Source organism: Strix aluco, chromosome 15 (assembly GCF_031877795.1).
Source record: "Strix aluco isolate bStrAlu1 chromosome 15, bStrAlu1.hap1, whole genome shotgun sequence".
NCBI lineage: Eukaryota > Metazoa > Chordata > Aves > Strigiformes > Strigidae > Strix > Strix aluco.
In genome coordinates, this window is record NC_133945.1 from 15,273,424 (window position 1) to 15,295,809 (window position 22,386).

General features: G+C 42.7%; 2 protein-coding genes across 2 annotated transcripts in view; one reads left to right on the forward strand and one right to left on the reverse strand.

Annotated features, from left to right (window-relative positions):
• Positions 1-301: 301 nt before the first annotated feature.
• MPV17L (MPV17 mitochondrial inner membrane protein like) lies at positions 302-9,278 on the reverse strand. Its single transcript, XM_074840580.1, has 4 exons — positions 8,750-9,278; positions 6,019-6,089; positions 4,753-4,782; positions 302-4,585 (listed from the first exon to the last, which is right to left on the reverse strand). The coding sequence occupies exons 1-4, from the start codon at positions 9,063-9,065 to the stop codon at positions 4,406-4,408; spliced, it is 597 nt and encodes a 198-aa protein (XP_074696681.1). The 5' UTR covers positions 9,066-9,278; the 3' UTR covers positions 302-4,405.
• A 1,615-nt stretch (positions 9,279-10,893) lies between these two features.
• The window catches only part of PDXDC1 (pyridoxal dependent decarboxylase domain containing 1), a 33,765-nt gene continuing 22,272 nt past the window's right edge, over positions 10,894-22,386 (forward strand). Inside the window, exons 1-4 of the mRNA XM_074841415.1 lie at positions 10,894-11,100; positions 18,471-18,544; positions 19,079-19,144; positions 21,466-21,549. Of these exons, the coding sequence (XP_074697516.1) occupies positions 11,080-11,100; positions 18,471-18,544; positions 19,079-19,144; positions 21,466-21,549 (245 nt within the window). The 5' untranslated portion in view covers positions 10,894-11,079. The remainder of the gene's footprint in view (positions 11,101-18,470; positions 18,545-19,078; positions 19,145-21,465; positions 21,550-22,386) is intronic.

Consider the following 22,386-nt stretch of genomic DNA (forward strand, 5'->3'; position numbering starts at 1 on the left):
TCAAAGTTTTACCAATTTTTAATAAAAGATAAATTAAGTCCACTGGCTTCAGCATAAAGCTTTGAAGATGGGAGTTCTGTTCTGAATTTGTTGAGAAGTGGCAGATGACTTGATATATGTAACTAACCTTGAAAGGGGGTGAATAATCCCTGCTTATCACTTACTCTGCCGCTGTGTTAAGGTCTATAACATCAAATTGAGCTTTTTGCTGCATGTGGTCCATGAAGATCCCATAAGAACTTTGCAAAAGACCTGGCTTTGTTTATACACATACTAGTTAAAGACAGACAGAGCCAAAGAACAGCATTTAATGTTTATTAAGCCTTTGCAAAAACACAGACATTTTTCAGTCAACTTGAAATTCATTATTTTAGTCAAATTCAAGTATTTCTTGCACATCTCACTGGATTGGCACTAGCAGTAGAAGCAGCAGCATAAGCAGAAAGCATTGGCACTTAGAGCAGAAAATCAGAAGGCTGAAGCTGCATAGATTTCAAAGGTTGTGCTATACAGAGAACTTAACATATCAGATATGGTAACAAACTAAAGGCAGTTTCACCTTCACTGCAGTATGAAACTTTTTTTTTTATGGTATGTTACTGGATGGTTGTTTCTGGTGTGAAAAAGACAGAGGCCTTCTGGTGAATTTTCCAAGCCTAGAAGGATGTATTTCGCATACCAGTAAGCACAGGATGTTCATTTGCATAAGAGATTTGCAGTAGAAAAATACATTTTGAAATTCTCATTTTATCAAATTCAGACTCTACATCTCCACAGCTATCCAGAATAACACAAAGCTGGAACTGCACCTGATATAAACGTCTTCTCATCCCATTTGCTCTTAGAGAGGACCCGTGACATGAAAATGTCATCTGAATGCATGCCTAGTAGCTATTGGCAGTGTGTTCCCTCCTTCATGAGCACCTACGTGATCTATAATTCTGTTCATCTTTCTGGTTATTGAAATCTGCATGTTCAGCTGGCAGTAAGATCAGTGCAATTCCTTGAAATAGTCATAAAGCCCTTATGACTGTTTTTGAAAGGGTGGTGGAGACATTAAGACAAGTCCCACCCATCTTTTTTTTTTTTTTTTTTTTTTTAAGAAATTACTGAATTACCAGAAGAAGCAAACAAATGTTTATCTGTGTGTCAAATAGGATCGGACTAGATGACCTGGGCTGGACATCCAGAGATCCTTTCAAACCTCAACCATTCTGTTATTCTATGCAATTAATCTTCCAAGCCAAAAAAATGTCAAGAAATAATAAAGTCTTTAACAACGAAGGGGTTAGGTCCTCAGACTAAATTGACAGAGGCAGAAAATCTTTAGAAGGAGCATTAATTTATGCACACTGAGAATTTGTCCCAATATAGCTACGCTGTTTTGTACTATGTGGGTCTGAAATGTTCATAAGACCAATCAGTGCTGGTAATTAAAAAAACCCAACCATTTCTTTTTTAATGTGAAAAGGGACTTGGGTTACTTAACTGTCAAGTACCTTAACATGAGAAACAGAGGAAGTGAAAGGATTATGCAGAACCTAAAGTCTACTGAAACATAAGAGCTACAGGCTTCCGCTACATGAAAGAACAGTACTTAAAGTAATAGAAATATGGAGGGAAACCCTGAAGCCCACAGTCAGAGAAACTTGAAGACAAAGCAGGATTTAGCTCAAATTCCCAATCAAAAAGCTAGCGGCACAAAAGCATACAGCAATAAAGCACAGCTTGTATAAGCTTTTAAGCCGTTTAAAATAACAGATGGATCTTCCATTCATTAAATACTCCTGCTGAAGAAAAGCATCAGCATTATACAGATCATGAGAATAGTTTTACATTCTTGATACGCCTGGAGATTAAGTTTTACCAACTATACCCATGCAGAAATATTTTTTGCACTGAGTTGCAGCAGAACATTGCATACTGCTTACAGCAAACCATTTCACTATTTCACTCTCCCTGTAATGTCATTATTTTCCAGTTCCCATCTTCAAGTGAATTCTATTAATCATTAGACACTTAAGGCACAAGCAGACATAAAAATAAATAGCATCTGTAAAAAAAGTCAAATACTTAATTAGCACACCTTATCCGAAACTTTTAAGTCTCATTGAATAGAACAGACTTTAAAACACTATTCTGATTCTAAAAATACCAAGAGAAAAAACACTACTGAAGTTGCTTCTTTATCCTGAGGACTTAGTATGCACAATAACAATTCAACACCTGTGGCTATCTGAAACATCTATTCACTCATCCTTCATTTTTTAAAGAGATAAAATGCAGTTAGTTTTTCTGTGGATTTCTATTCCTACTGGGACGTCCAGCATCAGGACTGCCCAATTCATACTGTGGGACTCACACAGCAACATTCATGAAATTGCTCCCATAGAGCCATGTAAGATAGACACCAAGCAGGGGAATTCAACTCGCCTAATCTACAATGAAGCTATCTACACAGCAACCCGTCACCTGAGACTCTCTGTTATTGGTGGAAAGAAATAGACACAGTGCACAATTCACCATACCCTAAAACAGATGTCTAAACCTGCCAATTTTTCCTCCACTGACTGTAAACAGAGCTTAAACTGATTAGCCAAGTTGCAGATGTCCACGCTACAGATGTCCATGCTACAGATGTCAAAAGTCAATTAAAATGAATTCCACCTTAAAAGCATAGGCAGGTGTCCTCTTCCAGGTCTGCCTGGGCAGCTGAAGATGGAATTGCAATGACTTGTCTATCCTGAGAGGGAAGCTACCTCCTCCACCTGTCTGTCAGCAAAACAAACTGTAGCAGCCCCCCGTCCCCGCCATCTACTCTCCTCCCATCTGCAGCAGTCCTGTAGTCAAAGCCATATGGGTACCTCGCATCACTCTTGACCACTGGGTTATGCTAAACACGTTGATTTTACCTGGAATAGATTGGGCAGTGCTTGCATGATCCCTTTCCCTGTCCAAACTAAGCACCATTGGGCTCCCAAAGTGACAAATAATGGTAAACCAATATGTTAAGTACTACAGCTGCTGGCCAAAGGAATGTAGGTTTATAGCCTAAGCAGGCTTTAGTTTACAATTTAGACAAGACTGAGGAATTCAGGCATTCCTCAAAGTGGTTATTATTGTAACAAAGACGGTTGAGTCTTGTCTTTACAATCATCATCAAGATGGGTTAAATTAGATACTGTTTCAAGCTTACAATTTAGTAACTTCGAGGCATAAAATCCCATTCTAATAAAGCAAGGGCTCCTTTTACTGATCTGACTTCAACTTACTGTAACCACAGAGATTTGCACAGTTCCTGTTCTGAGATACATATGCACATTAAAAAAATACCGATAAGCACATCTGCATCTAGACCTGATCCTCAGTTGACAAAGCAGAGCTGTAATTAAATCTTCACCTTTTCCTGGTCTCCTACATATAGTTACCCAGTGTCTTTTTTGAATAGGAATGTTTAAAAGCCATTTGAAGAAGAAATGGAAGTTCCTTATATATAGCAGGATTGTTTTGAGATTGATTCTGGCATTCACATTACCTTCCTTCCCATGCTCTTTTTCTTCAAAATCTTAATTATATCTTGAACATAATGAAACAGTAGAAAAGAGTCAAGGTGTCAAGACTCCCATGTACTCTTCTGTACTTTGGCCCTTGAGGGGCAAAGGAAGAAGTTGCTGACAGATACAACAAAAGCTCACTGCAGTGTTTAGTTAGGTTCCATCATGCAGGAACTGCTTATGACTTCCCCCAAGTGTCAATATGCAGCATCCACCCCAAAGAACTCTGACCAAAGTTACTTTATCTTAATTGGGAGTATAAAGATAAAAGATGTACAAATATATTCCAGGTTTGTACATTCTGTGAAATAATTAATTTGCATGCAGAACAAAGCAAGTTTGCCCCTATAAAAAAGTGGTCCCTACAAAACACAGCACTTTTGTCTGAAAAAAACAGATTCAATGCCACTTTTTAGACAAGAAATCCATTAAATTTTGTTCTGCAAAAGCAATCTTGCACTGATAACAACTGTCAAGTCCAACAACTGGTGATTTAATGTTCTATTCCCCTTTTTCTAGCAATTACAAGTTGCTTGAAAATTAAATTACAGTTACTATTTCTCCCCAGTGAGGCAGTCTGACATGATGTGCAAATGCTTACATTGCCCTGTAAGTCAGTTGTTCCCAGAAGAGATGGGCTGGCAGCATGAAAATAATTAAATGCCAATATACAATTGGCCTCTTTTATGAAAAATAAACAGGCACAAAGACAAACTGTTCCACTGCTTATACTAACCAACAAATGCTGAGATGACTGTTTATTTTAAACACAGCAATGAAGCTGCAGTGCTGTTTACTGACTTTCATAAACTCAGTTTTAACAATTTAGAATGTGTTCAGACATAAAGTTCTTATTTCTCTGATGATTCTTCATCTGCATTGACCTTCTCTCTTTGGAGCCACATAAGTGCTGACTTTGCTGTGCCATCTCCACTCTGTTGGGAAAAGCAAATGAAGGTAGCCCAGACAAAGCCACAGAGCCCAGTGTAAGCTGTTCGCAGGTAAACAGGGACCAAAATGAAGTTTGACAGCTGTGTTGGAAGGAGAGAGAGTTCAGTTAGTGCTCCAGGCATTGTCAGGTCTTACACCTACACACCCAACAACTCCACTGACTTCTCACTGGGTTAGATATACTATGAATGCATCAGATCAGGTTTTATGAGAAAGAAAGGCTCACTGAGTTACCCTAAAAACTCACCTGCACAAAAGGCCAGTACATCAGTCCTGTCTGAAATGAAAATGAACAATTCATTATTCTTACAGACTTCAACCACAAAGATTCATTTTTTCTTACCACACTTAGCAAAAACTGAAACATATTTGAGTAAAGTTAATAAGAGCTGTTCAATTGTAAATTAAGATGTTTAATTTAAGAGGTTGCAATATTAAGCTTCTAATCATCTTCATGAGGGTCTGTGCTAGGATTTTCTCAAACATATTATTCTAACTCATTTTAAATACAAAACTCGAAGCACAGTTAAGTCTTCATAGTCACCCGACACCAGATACATAAACACATTTACCAGATGGGCAAACAAATGTTTAAATATGTGAACATTTGTTTCAGCCATGAATGAAAAATACCACTGAACACTATTTATTTCACACTTGCAATGCTCCTTCTAGTTACTCATACATGTAAGGCTTTTTTGCAGAAATCAATGGATGATTTACTCATAGAACATAAGGTCAATAGAAACCTTATGATTCGATAGGATATAGTGGTCACCGTTTTTATAATCATCCTCCATAGGAATAAAAAAATATAATCCTTCGTTATCCTACCTATATAGCTTCACAGTGTGAAGAGAAATTCACATTGCATCACAGTTTCTCCTTCTATTATATTTTTTTCTGCTAATCTATTTTTCTTCTTGCACCTGAGAAATCTTTAAGATTTTTAATTTGCTCAGCTCTGAGGTAGCATGGATAATTTTTTCCTGTGTATGCAGAAATGCAAACCAAAACCAGCTATTTATACCAAAGTCTTCCTAAAACAAGGGATTGTGTTTCTGAAAGTGAGAAGACTGTCACTGAAAAGTACAGGCTGAAAATTATTCCTAAAAAAGATGTCTCTATAACTAATGATTTTGACAGGTGTTCATATAAGTGCTGTCAATGGCATTACTAACTAAACTCCGGTATGTGGGTACTTCTTAAGATAAAAGGTAGTAAAATCTTAATCAGTGTTGTATTGTAGGGCTCCCATTCAAAGAGAGCCAGGTGCAAGTGTTATGTATATAAACACTGTACATTTTTAAAATGGCATCATTTTACCCATCTGGCAGCAGTGCCTGCTCCAGACTACTCCAACTTCACATGACTGCTGGTACTTAGAGCTTCCTGCACATAATCAAATAATAGAATGAGAGAATGGCTGTTGGAGGAAGGAATATTTCAAATATTTTATGCAATAATATTATCTTTTTGCTTAGCTGGGAGATAAGTGAATTGCTTGCCTCACCTTATATGTGTTCCAAAATTTCTTTTTACAGTCTGAGAAGATGTCCTCTTTCCTCTGAAGGATGCTCATACCTAGTGGCAAAATATTTACAACAATCAGAAAAAAAGCAAAAATTAAATGTGCACTTTTTTCCAATTATATACCAAACTGTTCTCAAAATATATTACAATAGCTTTGAAAGAAAATCTGGTATCATTACAAAGAAAAAATACCATTCCAGCTACCTAACAGTGGTACATCATATCCCCTCATCTATTGACTTGGCTCTCAGCGTTGACACCATGGATCAACTGGAATATACTGTATAGGTGGTGTATCTGTTCCCCTGCCACATAACTCACCAGTGGTATGGCAGTGGAACAGATATGATGAAAGTACCTGTGGCACCTGATGCACAGCCTCTCCATTGAAGTGGAAATGGAAAATCCTTTATTATTAAAATGGTGCATACTTATGCTCTCGCTATGATCTCGCTACCTTAGCTCTTATTTCCTAATAAGCAAATCAGCAGCTAGACAGTCATCAACACTCTTATCCCACAAACAGTTCCATCCACCTTAACACTGCCTTGCAGTCTCTTATCTCTCTTCCAAGGCTTGTTTCTCCTCAAAGCCTTGCTGCTTCTCCGGGTCTGTGCAGAACAGAGCTGATGCTTCTCCAAGCCAGCCCAGGACCAAGCTCCTGCCTGGCTCGCCAAGCAGAGTTCTCTCAAGCAGAGCTCTCCACCTTCACCCAGCTCCCCAAACTGAGCTCTCTGGCTGAGCTGACCAGCTGATGTCCATTTGGCCCTTAAGTATTGAATCTCCCACAGCTGTGCAGGGCTGACAGGCGAATGCCAACCTGCCTCTCAATCATTGACCAGTAACACATGATTTGACTCTTAACATAATGAATCTCCCACAGCTGCACAGGACTGACACTCCCACAGTACCTTTTACATGCATGAGATAGAGAGAATAAGGCATTCTGCACATTGTTGAACTGCCAGGAGCGGCTCAGATCCTGAAGGAGTTTAGGTCCCTACAGACCACTGAAGTCAGTGGAAAAGGGCACCCAATTTTTTGTGGTGTTTTTTTTTTTAATTTTGGCCATAATCAACATGACTTTTTTACCTTCACAAATACTACACAAATCCAAATTCTAGAATCGACAAGCAGAACAATTTCAAAACCTACTTGCTTAACCCTCCACATATGGCATTCCAAAATCTTAAATAAATTCTATTTGATCCAAATTCTTCTAGGAAAACACAACCTCACAACATGCTCCCATCATTACACCCAAGACCAAGAGAAAAGCAGTATGACTTGAAATTACATATTAGACACATGCAAACTTGAAATAACTGAATGAATTCCCATCACATGAAATATCGTTGTAAGGGTTCAAAATAATAAACGGTATTTCATATGATGAGAATCTTCAGGTGTCAAATTAAGACTACATCTTTGTAAGAGATGTAGCAGCTCTTCAAAGATCACCCACCTTAACTGGAAGATGGGACCTATATTAAGGAAAGATATTAGACAACATGATTTTAACAAATCAATCCAAAATCAAAAGCTATACATTCATGCATAAGCAGAGGCCCAAAGTTGCTTAGTCTAGCTCAGGTATCTTTCTAGGTATTTGCATGCCATGAGGTTATCAGTATCTCTGAACAGATACATTATTTTGTTATTACATCATACTGCTACCCAATTTAGGGATTTTTAGTAGTCCTTCAAATCCTTCTGGTCCTTGGGCAATTCTCTGACACAGGCAGAGGATTCTGAGAGTAAGTATCTGGTGTTTGACCTCTTCATTTCTCTTCAATCACAAACGGAATGATTTCCCTGTCGGGGTCATAAGATGCAGATCTCCCGATACCAGGCAAAAAGAGTACTCGTCTTGCTCTTCTTTCACATGAAGTTTAAATTAAATGAAAATCTTGTTTTACACTAGTCTCACCTATTATTTTTCTTATTCCCTCATGTTTATTTTTGAAATAGATACTAGTCTTCTCTAATGTCTCTTCTTATTCATCAGCTTTTGAGTTTACACATTAGCAGTATGCTGTATTCTATACACTGACAGTAGAAGATGGTACCGTTTATTTGCTGCACTGTAGTATTTCCTGACATTTACAGTTAATCGTGGTTCGGAAATAAGACAGCTGGTGTTGTGAACTGACTGAGCAGAGCAATGCAAGCAGACACGGACGGTACAGTCCTTGCAAGATGCTCTGAATTCTTTGCAGCTAATTAAAAGCTCGGGGCCCAACAAGCCCCAGGCAGAACGCCGCTCTGGCAGGGCACCGCTCACCTGGAGCTCTCAAGTGCCCGGGCCGGCGGAGCGCTGCCAGCGGCCACGCTCGGCGAGAGCTACCGCCGCCTGCGGGTCCCCAACCGCTTCCCCAGCTCCGAGCGCAGCTCCGCGGGCGGCTGCGGCGGTTTCCGAGGCCTTGTACCGGCAGCGCCTCGGCGGGGACCGGCAGCCCGCAGCGAGCCCGCTGCCTGAGGACCGCGCAGCCCCGCACCGGCGCTTCTGGGGCTGCGGGAGCCGGCCCGCAGCGATCGCCGCCCCGCAGGCCGGGCGGGCAGCGCGGGGTACCCAACCACCCCACCCTGTTTGGGGTGCAAAGTCCCGCTTTCGGTGCTCCAAGTCCTGGCCCGGCGTGCGTGCACCGGCGTTCCCCGCCCGCCCGCCCGCCGCCCCGCGATGGCGGTGCCCGGGCGGCGGCGGCACTCACCCGTGTAGAAGGCGACGACAGCGACGGGGGCGCCGAGGAGCTGGTCGCAGAGCACCTTGCCGAGGACGGCGGGTGGGCGGCGGCCGGGCAGCGCCCGCTCCAGCGCCCGCAGCCAGACGTAGCTGAAGTTGCCGTGGAAGGCGAGGGCCACCAGCGCTACGCGCCGCGTCTGCGCCCAGTCGGGCGGTTGCCCCCGCCGCCGCCGCCGCCACAGCTGCTGGGCCGCGTCGCCCGCCGCGAAGAGCCCACCGTAGAGAAGCACGTTGCAGAGCCAGGGGAAGCGCCGGACCCCGGCGCGCAGCAGCGGCCCGGCCATCGCCCGCTGCCTCTTCCGCCCGCCGCCGCCTCCTCCTGGCGAGCCCGCCCGCCGCCGCCCCCGCCATCTCTACGGTCCCCGCGCCCCCTCAGGGCTGCCCCGCCGGGGGTGCCCCCTCCGCCGGGCCTGCCCCTGCCAGGGAAGGCCGGCAGCACACGGTGCGCCCCATGCTCGGCCTCCCGCGGCCGCGCCGGTGTGCGGTGGGCCCGCAGGTGACCGCTGGGCACCCGGGCTTCGGCTCGTGGACTTATTTTTCAAGGACTGCGCGGTCACTCAAAAGTAGGTCACTGCGCCTCCTGGGCTTTGGGCTGCGGCGCACCGGGGAGGCACTGTGCGGTATCGCTGCAAGTTAACAGACAAGTGAAAACTATGCACTCTTTGCTTATTACCTTTTAAATTATCTCCTTCTTGCCTGCTTACATGAGTAGGTCACAGCTTTTTCTTTTCAATTTTACTGTTGCTTTGCAGTCTGGTTTCTGTTGCCTCACTGAGCAGGGCTGGTGCACACCTGCTGAGCAGCAGCCGCCCGTGCTGTGCTGTTCATCCGCTTTGACCTCAGCTACTGGGACAATTTGAGAAGGCGGCCAGAAGTGATGTATGTTTATTTAAGAGTCTCGTGTACACAGCTTAGTACACACACAACCCTTGCCACAAAGCGGATCTGAAGTCACGATGTGAGCTGGCAGCGAGCGAGGCTTGTGTCGGGCAAGGCAGGCTTTGGCTGCAGAATGAGCACATCCGGGAGCGCCGGGCATTTCCCCTCGGTCCTGGCAAAGGGCTCAGGCTTGGCTTAGGGAACCATCTCCAGGCCAGGAAGCGGTAGTTCACCGTGTCCTGACAGTGACAGGGATTAATGCGTTTGAAATTTATCATGAAATGTTCCAGGAATGACTATGAATAGCCATGGATGGCTTGTAGATTGAAATACATTTTAACATTTTAATAACAAAGTAGGGCGAGCTGCCCAGTGCTTGGGAGACACCCTGTGTCGAGGCCCGTGAGCGTCCTTACCAGCTTGGCACCTGACACGGCCGCGCCAAAACCAGAACATCAACGCTATCCGCAAGTTGTGCTCTTAAGTAATATAAATGGCGCTAAAAGGAAGAGGAATATGTACCGAAAAATAACTCCAGGTTGAAAGAACAGAAATAAAGCTCTGGAAAACAGGGTTTAGCTCTCCGGGGACTGCTTGGCCGAGGGGAGCCCGCAGGCAGGGCCGCGCTGCACTCCCGCCACCTCGCCTCCCCCACGGCACGTCCCCGTGCCCTCCGCCGCGGGAGGCCGCGCTCGGCCCGGCGGGGCACGGCGGCCTATTGCCCGGGGCGGGTGTCGCTCGGGGGTCCCCTCGAGTCTAGGCGAAGCCCGTTCTCCGGGGCTGTGCAGCGTCCCCCTGCGGACCAGTACGCGGAGGAAACGTTTTGGTGCCGCCGTTGACAAGGCCCTGCAGGCCGAGCTGCCGGCAGCGGGGTGACAGCCAGGAGGTTTGTGAAGGCTGGAGCCACGCAAAACCTTCCCGGGACACCGGGCTGCCACGGCCCGCCGCCGCGGGGAGCCGAACCCCCGGCAAGGCGGCGGGGCCTCCGCGCAGCGCCCGCCTCCCTGCTCCGCGCCGCGCTCACTGCGCATGCGCCAGTACCTGTCACCTCCCCGGTCGCTCTCCGGGACTGTTCCACCAGCCGGACCGGGGAGGGGGGCGGGACGCGGCGGCGGGCGGCGCGCGGCGGGAAGGCCGCGGGCTGCGCTCTCCCCCGCCCGTGCTGTCACGGCGCGCGGCCCCGCCGCGCCTGGCGCAGAGTCGCTGCCCCGGGCCCTCCCCGCCCGCCTGCCGCGGTGGTCTCGGCCGCGCGCGGGCGGCCGGCTGCGGGCGCGGGGCGGGCCTGCCGCCGTTCCCTAGGTGAGCGCGTTCCCCGCCCCGCCCGCCGCGGCCTCGTCAGCGCTGCCAGCGTGGAGCCGGCCGGGGCTGAGGCGGAAGTGCCCGGCGGGCAGGCGGCGCGCATCGGACACCCCGCCGGCTATGGACGCCTCTCTGGAGAAGGTCTGCGGGGTGCGCCGGTGCCAGGCTGGCGGGGCGGGGGCGGCCCGGGCACCTGCGGGCGGAGGGGTGCTGGGGCGCGGCGGGCCCCGACGGGCGAGCGGGCCCTGCCGGTCGCGTCGCCGGCGGGGCGGTGGGGCCGCGCCCCGCGGCTGAGGCCGGGGCTCAGCGGGGAGCCGGGGCCTGGGCCCCGGTGAGGCGCTGCCCCAGCGCCTCGGCTGCGGCGGTGTCGCGGCTCCGCCGGGGCTCCTGGCCCGCCTCTGCCGAGGGGGGGCCTGTGCCACACGGGCCTGACTCAACTTTGTCTCACGAAGCCTTGAGTCACCAGTGGAGCCCACGGGCGTGCCCCCTCCCGCTCCCCAGCCACCGCGCTTGGCGTTCGTCGCCTGTGTGAACGGTGTCTATTTCCGTGTCCCGGATCTATAAAAAGTCGAATAACTGTCAGGAAATGCTTTAGAAACGGGTTTTTTCGCTTGTTTTCTTGAAAAGAAGATGGAGCTTATTTCCCGGGAATATTAGCCTTCAGCAGGACAGTAGAGGAGATATTATTTGACTTTTTTATTTTTCATTTTATACTGGAGATGTTTGCTCTCTTCTGCCTAATGTACTGCCTAATGTACAAAGCAGATACTGATTCTGCAATGCCCTAAGTGACTGACAAAACTTACTTTGCCTTTGTCACTGTGAGTCAGTCAGAATCTGGTAATCTGGGACCTGCCACACTTCTGGCTTTCGTGGCACCTGCTGTGCTTCAGGAGACCTGCCCTAGAAGTGAGGATGGCATGGCTGCTCGTACATAGATTATCACCATTGTATGTCTTTGCGGACAGTATACCTTTGAAATAACTTATACTTTATATGCTTAAGGCATGTTAATGCATCCTTCCTCTTCGCATCATTTACTATATGCAGCATGTTCAGTTTTACGTAATCTTTGGAATTGCCTAGAGAAATTTGAAGGGATGTGCTCTAGTAAGATGAATAGTAAGGAAATTCAGGAAGTGTCTTTCTGATGTGGTTAATGAGTTGGTAGCAAAATGGTTTGATATATTACGATCCACATGAAGGATACAATATTAAAGAGTATTTGGTAGCCTTTAAAAGCTTAAGTTCTTTACTAGTGCTGACAGAAGTTATAGTGACTGCTGTTTGTTCTGAAGAGTTCTAATTACTTAAGTAATACTTAATTGAATATACTGATTTGAAATATGGTCTTTATCAACCAGACTCAAGCAGAATAATGGTACAATATGCAGATATTTAAAGAGGGCACATTAGTACAGGGCAAGTGTTTGTCCTGTAGTACTGGCAAAATCCTTATGAACTTTTTTTGACAAGGTCATCATAAGAAGCAATAAAAACACTGTGTAAGAATTAAATACCTAAATTTCTTAACAGAAGAAAAGTTACTTGTGTTCTTGATGTAAGGAATAGTCTATAATGATGAGGGCCCTGCAAAAGCTTTCATGTCTGATTTTTTCAATATGTGCAAGTAGATGTGTATAAAGAGTTATCATTCGTTCTACTTCCTGTCTTGTTTATCATGGCTTTTTTCCCCGTGTATGATAAAAGCTGTAGTCCTCTGTATAATAGCATGCCACAATACAACTGTTGTCTTCTAGCCACTTAGCAGTTAGTGCCCCCCTGAAACAGTCCTTGGTTAATATTGTTGTAAATCTGTACAATCTGCACTTTATCTAGTCTTCAGCATGATATATAAGAAGTCTTCTCCCTAAATAAATTTGAAATTCATCCAAGTTGGGATATGTGCTTATTTAAGCATTATAGTAATATATCTGAGACTGTCTTTTATTTGAACCATGGATTCTCTCCTCCTTATGTATTTATACACGTGGCTTATTCAGATGTCAGTAATAAGTACTTTTAAACCTGTATTAAAATTTGTCAAAGTTCTGTATTTTTCTTAACGAAGAAGGCATTTTGGTACAATCACCTAGTTAGCTGTAATGCATGGTGACATCGAATGACTACAGTCATTAGGTTCTTGCAAAGGGAAAAAGATTTTTTTTATAGTAGATGAGAAACTTCTGAAGAATTGAAAACATTGCACCATAGGATTGCAAGGAAAACCCATTGTAGAATCTGACACACAGGTGTGCATGCCAATAATCTCATAGTTTGATTTGCAAATTATCTTTGTTTTATCAGACAACAGGGGTTTTTTATGTATTGATGTGTGTCATAAGTGGTATAATTAGAATTAATTTTTTCTGAAATCCAGAAATCTTTTTTTGGGGTGATCTTCAGATTTAAGTTCTTCTGGAAGCCTGTGTTCAATTTCAGAAGTTTGGCTAACACATCTATGATTTTTATTTTTTTTCTGCCCCATTTATATTTTGATAGATGTGACCAATCTTCTGAAGGATTTTAACATTTTAAGTTTCAAGTTAGGTGACTTTATCAATGGTAAAATAGGGCAAATTCTTTTCTTGTAACTTCTTGCTGTCTCTACAGCAATGTTTTCCCTAAACATGAAAAAACTATTTTGGTTTCTTGCTCAGCCTGTAACTTTTGTCTTTTGTTACTGTGTTAATTACCACAACATCCTGGTAACTTTACTGTAAAACTCGTGACAGGAGACCTGCTTTCAAATCCTGCTGTGGGTCAGGGAAGTGATAAAATTAAAGATTAGATTAAAAGAGCAAATACCTATCAGCAGAAGCCTTGTGGTGATACAGTTCCAGTTTCATTCAAGCTGTCATGAAGTGGCTGCTTTTTTTATTTGTTATCTAAAACTTGTCTTATCCTGGAAAATAAACACAGTATTCTTTTGGCTGAAGAATACTGATATAGTTTGAGATTAATTTGCTGTTGAGAAGGTTTTGGGTTTTGATGGTAAAACTTTATTCGAGTCAAATATAATAACGTAGTGGGAAAATGAGGCATACTTCTCATGAAATATGTAATGCTACACCTGTGAGTTTCTTTGCACACACAGTAGTTTATGTAGACTGCTTAAAATTAGTCCCTTTCTTACATTAGGAGTACAGCCTACAGAAATGCAAAATCAAGATTGTAAAACATTGGTATATGAAGCAATGCTATCCTTTTTGGATTTGTTGTTAACAGTCTTCTCCCAACTGGAGAATGGCCCCTTATCCTTCCCCAGTTTCCAAGTGGCCCCAAGGTGTGACATACTGCCTATAAAATCGGAAGCAGTTTACAGTTCAAAGTCCTTAAAAAAAATAGTAGCAGATTAGTTAAAAAAATAGGGAAGTAACCACAAATCAAACCTGTTGCAAGTTAACCTAGTGAATTGGATTAACACTTTTTGAATGCAATGATTGGTAAAAGTCAAAGTAGGGCAGTGAATGTCAGGGTCTCTGAAGGGCTTAAGGAAGCAGAAGGCATTGGGTTGCTGAACGGACACTTTGAAGGAAGAAGCTATGGCTGGTGCCTCCTTAGAGCTTGAAAGGACATTGCATGGCTTGTAACTCATCTGGTCAAAGGATCACCTAACTGTGATCAGAGTCCAATCCTGTGATACCAAACGGAGTGCAGAAACTAAGGCTAAGCTGGTATTCAATATAGCTAGTATTCAATAACCCCCTCAAAAAGTGTGTTGTCCTGTGGTTCAGGAGGTAGTGTTCAGCAACTCATCCACCAGTCTTTTTAAAAACAGTTCAAGAACATGAAAAAAGTATTCTGTTTATTACTGATTGGATTTTATACACACTTGGTGTCATTTACAGACAAAACTAAAGCAAGGTACTACATTATGGTGTGTTAATGAAGTGTGTTCAGAAATGTTTAACTGAATGGTTTGTTGCTGCAATTTTGCCACACCTATTTTTCTTGCTGCTTAAAACAAGTAGATAGTCTTCTGCTTCCCACATCCATGCCCTTACTAACGTGAGCAGAGGAGGAAGCATACGTAAAATTCAGTATGCAACAGTAAAAGGTAGCTGTAATTGAGAGGAGAAGGTAAGTTGCTGCATAACCACTTAGCAATTGGAAAAAAAACCAGAAGAGATTTGTTTTTCGATTAAACCCACATCAGAATTCAAAGACTTTCTGGATTTCATAGCATTTTATGGAGCTTTGTGTAACTTCTTAGGACTTTTAAAACTGTATTTTATGTATTTATTCTGCCAGCTTATTGGCAGAAGGGTTTCATGCACGTGTAATTACTAGTAAGTGAGAAAGGATGAGTCACAGGGTAAGCATGTGAAGGTTTTAACATCTGATGCAATTCTAGCAGGTGAATTTTGTGTCAGTAACAAACAAAAGCAGCTCAGAGCCCTTTTTGTAATGACTCTACTACATCTTGTGTCCTCATCTACAACAGATCTGTTGGAATATTTGCCTGTGATGATGAGGAAGGTTCAGGCAAATAACTGCCTTCCAGCCATTGATCATGTTTTATGGCAACCTGAATTACAGTATGTGAGATAGTCACAATCAGGCAATTATGTCTAGTCAATCGCTCCCTTAAAGGCTCCCAGGAGCAAAACTTTTTCTTTTTTTAAGTAAGATTTTTGTCAGAGTTTCTTTGATGTGATGCAACTCTGGAAACCACTGAAAATGTATGGAAATATTGGTAATGATCATATTTAGATTTTTCTTCTAGCTATATATGTTGTATTCTGAGTATCAAATGCTTGCAGTGTGTGTATTTTCTTAAATCTCTGTGATGAGGTCTTGAACTTTTTGTATTTGAACTGCTTTTTCACTCAGTGTTTAACTGAGTTGTGGCCCTCATAGCCAGTGGGTACTGTGGAAGCCAGAAGTGTAAAAAGTGTAAGAAGTGTATTGCTAAATGCTGGGAGTTCTTGTGGGAAAATATTACTGAGTACTTGAACTGTCCTTTTGTTCTTTCCCCAAAAATTTGTTACTGGACACTTCTAAAGCAACAGAATACAGAGAGCTATCAATCTTGGTTTGATCCAGTGTGACCGTGCCTGGCTACTGATTCTTTCAGCCACCTACCACTTGCTATAATACGAGTTAAATCTCTAAATATTTTGGTAAAAATAGTCTCTGAACATATGGTAACTCTCAACTTAATTTTTTTTCTTTTCTTCATCAGTCCTCTGGATGAAAATAGTGTAAAATCCTCATGTAAATTAATCCCACTACCTTCTGTGATTAGAATTGCTTTTGTGTCTGCATCTACATGAGCAAATGTATTTGCCACAGTGTTGCACATGTGCAACAGTTGCATGTGTTTCCATCAGCAGTGATGGAAAGCCTGTGCAGGCCTTTAGGAATACTGTTTCTCAAATACTGTAGCAGACAAAACTATTATATCCCTTCAGTGTTGATAGTGTAAATTGAAATACTAAACTTGTTTTGGATTTTTTTTTTTTTTTTAAACAACCACCACCTCTCCCCCTAGCAACCCCCCAACCTTAGCAGCAGTCTAAAGGGTTAACTGCTAGAGGCTTTGGTATGTGGGCTGGTCTTTTGAAAAAGGTTGATGTTGAATTTATGGAGGCTATGCTTACAGGAGATTTGGGAAACAGAGAAAGGGAGGAAAGACTCTGTAACAGGGTCATCTGAGTACCTTAGAGGTTTTTGCTGACTAATGTGATGGGTCTTATCAGTGGTGTTACCTTCTACATTCATATGGGGGTATATTTATTTTTCAAATACAGGTTAATATCGACCACTATAGGTAAATCAGACTCTGCCAGATGATACCTTTCACATTCTCTGGAAGCTTCTAGGTGGCATCTAATCCTTAAATGGATAAATATTCCTGTCCAGATCTCTTGTGTCAGTGTCACAAGCTTCTGCCAGGCTTCTTGGGTTAAAGTTCATAAAAGAGACTTCTTCAAAGCAAAAGCAGTTTTTTGGAAAATACTGCTTGTCTTTGAACTTGTCACTGGTTCAGGGGAAATAAGTTCAATGATTTTTAAAGCTCTTCCATCCTGACAGGCTCTTTAAGAAGTATCTGTTGTTGCTGGGTTTCAGCAGTGAAACCAGGATTTTTGACCTGTTTTGTGTAGCTAGAGGGCTGCAACTGCTGGAAGATAAGCCTTTTCTGCATGTCAGTCTTCCTTAAGCTGCCTGCTGCAGGTCAGTTCTACTCTTTTGTCTAGTTAAAGGGCATCTCTCCAATAAGTTAAGATTAAAAATTGGTTTAAAGGTAGCAGAAATAGGAAAAAAACAGATTTACAAGAGTATTTGGATTAGATGTTTTCTCATATGTTTTGAAAACTGCTGTTGTAAAAGTTTGACAGGGAAACCTGAATGGGGAAAAAGCAGGGAAGACTGCCATTTTATTTCTGTCTTTGTTAGAGCAGTCTTAAATGATTTCTTCTTGTCTTTTCTAGGTAAGAAGTGTTGGGGTTTTTAACCTCTTCTAGGAATTATTACTTGAACATGTTTGAATAACTTATAGTTGAACTGGTAACCTAAATGAAAAAGAGAATGATGCAAATTTCCCCCTGAATTTGCATCAAAATGCTCAATGACTAAAACCTGCCTTGATCAGATTTTTCAGTTGTTTAGCTTCCCAAACAACTTTTCTAGAAGGTAACTTTCTTGTAAGAATAGTGTTGTACGTATCCACTGATTGTGCTCTCGCTTGGTGGTGGGGTGGTTTGGGTGTGGGGTGGTTTGGGTTTTTTTCTCCGTTCCTATTATGGTAGAGGGGCTAGGTTTTTTTAATGAGAGTCTGTACATCATGGGAGCTGACTGTTGAGCCAACTCAGCTGAGGGATATGGTAATGGTTTTCTTCGGTGCAGAAACATGAGTTCTCAGGGGAAGTAAAAGGATAATTTCTAAATGAGATTTGCTACTGAAAGACTTGTGATTGTATTTGGGGTATCAATCTGTTTTCCATACTCGATAGAAAGATTAGGGTGTCACTTAGCAGGTTTGGTTTGGGTTTTAGTTTTGGATAAGACTGCATGTGAATTTTACATTTAAGGGAATAGTTGAAGTTTTCTTGCTGGTGTAGAATGGTTATGATAAAGAATGATAAAGAAAATTCAGTTCAGTTGGACTACAGTGGAACATACTTAATTTTTTAGCTAAAGCATTATAATGAGCACTTACTTGAACACCTTGCACTTCTCAAATCCTTCTTGCCTTCTGATGTTCGTTCTTTCATTATTCATCAGAAAAAGTCCTGACTTTCCATGTGGAGAAAAAACTCGGATCTATTGATAATAAAATCCACATCACAACTGAGTTTTCTTTAGGATTATTTTAGGTTAATAGTTTGTTCTCATTTTATATATTTTGAGTTCAGGATATTCAACATACTTTTAAATGAGTACACACAGACTAATTAAAAGAATCTGGCTGATGCATGAATTTGTATTGAGGGTGTTGTGGGGATGGTAGTAAGACAAATATTTTTTGGTCTTTTCTTAAAAGTTGTTATCTTTTTCACTGAAAGATGGTTGACCCTACTCTAGCAGAAATGGGAAAGAATCTGAATGAAGCAATGAAGATGCTAGAAGACAGTCAAAGGTATGTGCAAAGGATGACAACTACAAAAACAATAACTGTTTGTACTAAGGGGAAGATGATTAATGTCACTGTCATTAAGCAGGAAAGAACTAATTTTCCTAGTAGTTTAAGGTCATATTGTCATTCTGAAGTTTACACCTATACAAGTCGTCATTGTTTCTCAAATGATGGGATATTAATACTAAATGTACATATTTTTATGCATGTTCTGTAATAGAGCAAGTCCAGCAAGTTTGTTTTTTCAGAGATGTTAGATTTCTTATTACTGTGCAAGTAACTTTTAATTCCTATATATATGAGACTCTTCTGTAAGTTTGACATTTTCTGTTAAAGAACTAAAAAAAACCCCTCAGGAGCTCTTTAATTCAGTCTGAGCTAAACTTTTGTGTTGGTCTCATCTGATTTATTTATGAAACTATTGTCAGTGAAATACATTGCAAACACGTCAGTATGTATTTCTGCAAGTCAAACTGTATATTTGATGTTATAAAACACAAACTAAATACATAGTTTATTCTTGTGTCTTTTACTTAGAAAAGCGGAGGAGGAAAATGAAAAGAAGTATGCACGGAAGGATATTCCTGGACCACTCCAAGGCAGGTAGGCAACAGCAATTTTTAGATAATGTTCTTTACTTTTCAGAATCTGTAAAATGCCTGTGACGTGTTTGTTTTCCAAGCAACTTCTATATTAATGCAGTATGGTGGGTTTACCTTGGCTGGATGCCAGGTACCCACCAAATCTGCTCTATCACTCCCCTCCTCAGCTGGACAGGGGAGAGAGAATATAATGAAAGGTGTGTGGGTCAAGATAAGGGCAGGGAGATTGCTCACCAATTACTGTCACAGACAAAACAGACTCAGCTTGGGAAAAGTAACTTAATTTATTGCCAGTCAAATCGGGGTAGGGTAATGAGAAATAAAACAAATCTTAAAACACCATTCCCCCACCCCTCCCTTCTTCCCAGGCTCAACTTTACTCACAAATTCTCTACTTCCTCCCCTCCAACAGTGCAGGGGGACAGGAATGGGGGTTGTGGTCAGTTCATCACATGTTGTTTCTGCCGCTCCTTCCTCCTCAGGGGGAGGACTCCATACACTCTTCCCCTGCTTCAGTGTGGGGTCCCTCCCATGGGCTGCACTCTTGCACAAACTTCTCCAGCGTGAGTCCTTCCCATGGGCTGCAGCTCTTCCCAAACTGCTCCAGTGTGGGTCCCCCATGGGCTCACAAGTCCTGCCAGCAAACCTGCTCCAGCGTGGGCTCCTCTCTTCAGGGGGCCACAGGTCCTGTCAGGAGCCTGCTCCAGCGTGAGCTTCCCACAGGGTCACAGCCTCCTTCAGGCACCCACCTGCTCTGGCGTGGGTTCCCGCCCTGGGCTGCAGGTGGAATCTGCCCCACCGTTCCCCTCCATGGGTGCAGGGGACACCCTGCTTCACCATGGGCTGCACCACGGGCTGCGGGGGAATCTCTGCTCCAGCGCCTGGAGCACCTCCTCCCCCTCCTTCCTCACTGACCTGGGTGTCTCCACTCCTCTTGGGCTGCAACTGCTCCCCCAAGGTTTTTTTTTTTTTTCTTCCTTTCTTAAATACGTTATCCCAGAGGTGCCATCACTGTTGCTGATGGGCTTGGCCTTGGCCAGTGGTGAGTCCATCTTGGAGCCGCTGGCATTGGCTCCATCGGACATGGGGGAAGCTCCTAGCAGCTTCTCACAGAAGCCACCCCTGTAGATCACTGCTACCAAAACCTTGTCCCACAAACCCAATACATGCAAACATGAACATTGGCCAGGGCCAGGCACTATATCAACTTTTTCCATACTCGTGTAGGGAAAAATTACCATCATAGCAACTATTTCCATACTCACATAGGAAAAAGAAAGAAGTTTACTTGTCCTTGGTGACTGAAATTTTTAATTGTTGGAATCTAATGAAGTATTGGTGCCTACGGCTGTGATTAAGAGTTAAAGTCAATATAGATAAAATTGTGCTACAGAATAAAGATTCATTAAAACACCCAGATAAAAAATAACTGAGAATGGTAAGGTAGAAAACCTTGGAAAAAAGAAATCAAAACCACAAAACAAAAACAAAACAGAAAACCCCCACCTTTCCAGCACAGCTGTCTTAAAAAATTATACAGAGCTCTTGTGGCAAGTAAGGCAAGTAAGATCATTGTACCTAAAAACTAAGATTTAAATTGGTTGTAGCCTTTTTGGAAGATGGTCCCACAGGAGCCCAAGCTAATACTTCAGAAAGGATTGCAAAATCTGTGTAAGTCTTTTAGGTACATAAACTAAACTTTATTTTGGGTGGAGACACTGAATTAAAATTTCTAAGAATAAAATCTCAACTGTCAAGAGTGTAAGTTCTTATACTACTGTGAATTTTAGTTGGAATTATACAAGTTGAAGTGTTGTGGGTCTTTTCCGGTTTTACCATGTCAGAGTGCATCATGTCAGAAGCTAATGTAGCTTTTGTTTGCCAGAAACTAATATTTGTATGTAATTGTTTGAGATGTGCTGAGTTTGGGAGCTGAAGCTGGATCATGTGAAGAGAAATTTGGATTCTTAGCTATTACCTTACTTTGCTGTGTAGCAATAAGTAATCAAATGTTGTCAAGTCAGACTTTTCAGTCTAAATTTTCAGATTTCAGTAGACTTGTTTTTCTGTGAGTGAGTTCATACTATAATTAAGTAGGGTTTTGAATTAATTGATTCAGTAACCTTGTCGTCATGATCTGTTTTTTTCTGAGAGCAAGGAACCGTTTTTGTTGCTATACTCAGCATTCTGTGAAAGTGCAGTGTTGGCTTCAGGTCTTACCATGCAGTGTCCCAGATGGCCTCTTTGTTAGATGCTGGTACTTACCTTTTTGTTTGTTTGTTTGTTTTTGTGGTTTTTGTTTTCCCCTCCCGGGTATGCCAGTGGCCAGGATATGGTGAGCATACTTCAGTTAGTTCAGAACCTCATGCATGGAGAGGAGGAAGAGGAAGCTTCGCAGGCCTACCGGTAAAGCCAATATGAATTATTGTATGTGGAAGATACCTGATTTGGTTATATTCTGATTATTATAGAGCTTACACATTTAAGTGTTTTAAAGTGTAACGATATTGTGCAACCATGTAACTTTTTAAGGGCAACTTATGTTGTGTAGTGAACCAGAATAATGCATTAGGCTTGGCTTTCTTAAAATGATAAAGCTTTCAATAATTACTGAATTGAATTATACAAGGGAGTTGTTTCTGATGTGACAGCTCATTTTGTGTTCTACTTTCTAAAAGTTGTTTTAAGTCTGGAAGTCTTACAAAATTTTGAATACCAATAAATTTTTTTACCATCTCTGTAGAATTTACAGGAAAAAAAAAAGGAAATAAAATTTGTTTCCATTTTGTTGTAAAATGGAAATAATGCTAACTAATCTGCAGAAGATTATTGAAAACTAACATTTGAAAAACAGTTTGGAGAGAAAAAAACCAAAACCAAACAAAAAAGCCCCAACAAACCAAAAAAGCTCCAACAGACCAATGAAAGCTATGCCTCTAAAGAGAATAGTAAGTCTCATGAGTTTTCTCTGCATGAGGAGAGAAAGGTTTGTGTTTAATGCACTTTAAAGTCCCGATGCAGATAAGGTGCTTAGTTCCAACTCGTGCTAGCTGATTGGCTAAGAAAGCTGAGGGGTTATCGTAAGCAGCCAGGCCAAGTGAAGTGGAAGTGCTTTTGTCTGCACTGACATTTTAGTATGTAATAACCAATGGCAGGAAGGTGACTGGGGTATATACTGTACTTCTCTCTGCTAAATATTTGAAATTGCATGTCAGCAAATCCTGCCACTCTACAGTAAAAACA

Coding starts and splice junctions, on each gene's coding strand:
- MPV17L (XM_074840580.1), bottom strand. CDS start 9,065: ATGGCCGGGCCGCTGCTGCGCGCCGGGGTCCGGCGCTTCCCCTGGCTC. Junction 6,090..8,749: donor TGTCGTCGCCTTCTACACGG/GTGAGTGCCGCC, acceptor TTTTGCCACTAG/GTATGAGCATCCTTCAGAGG. Junction 4,783..6,018: donor AATTTTGGAACACATATAAG/GTGAGGCAAGCA, acceptor TTTTCATTTCAG/ACAGGACTGATGTACTGGCC.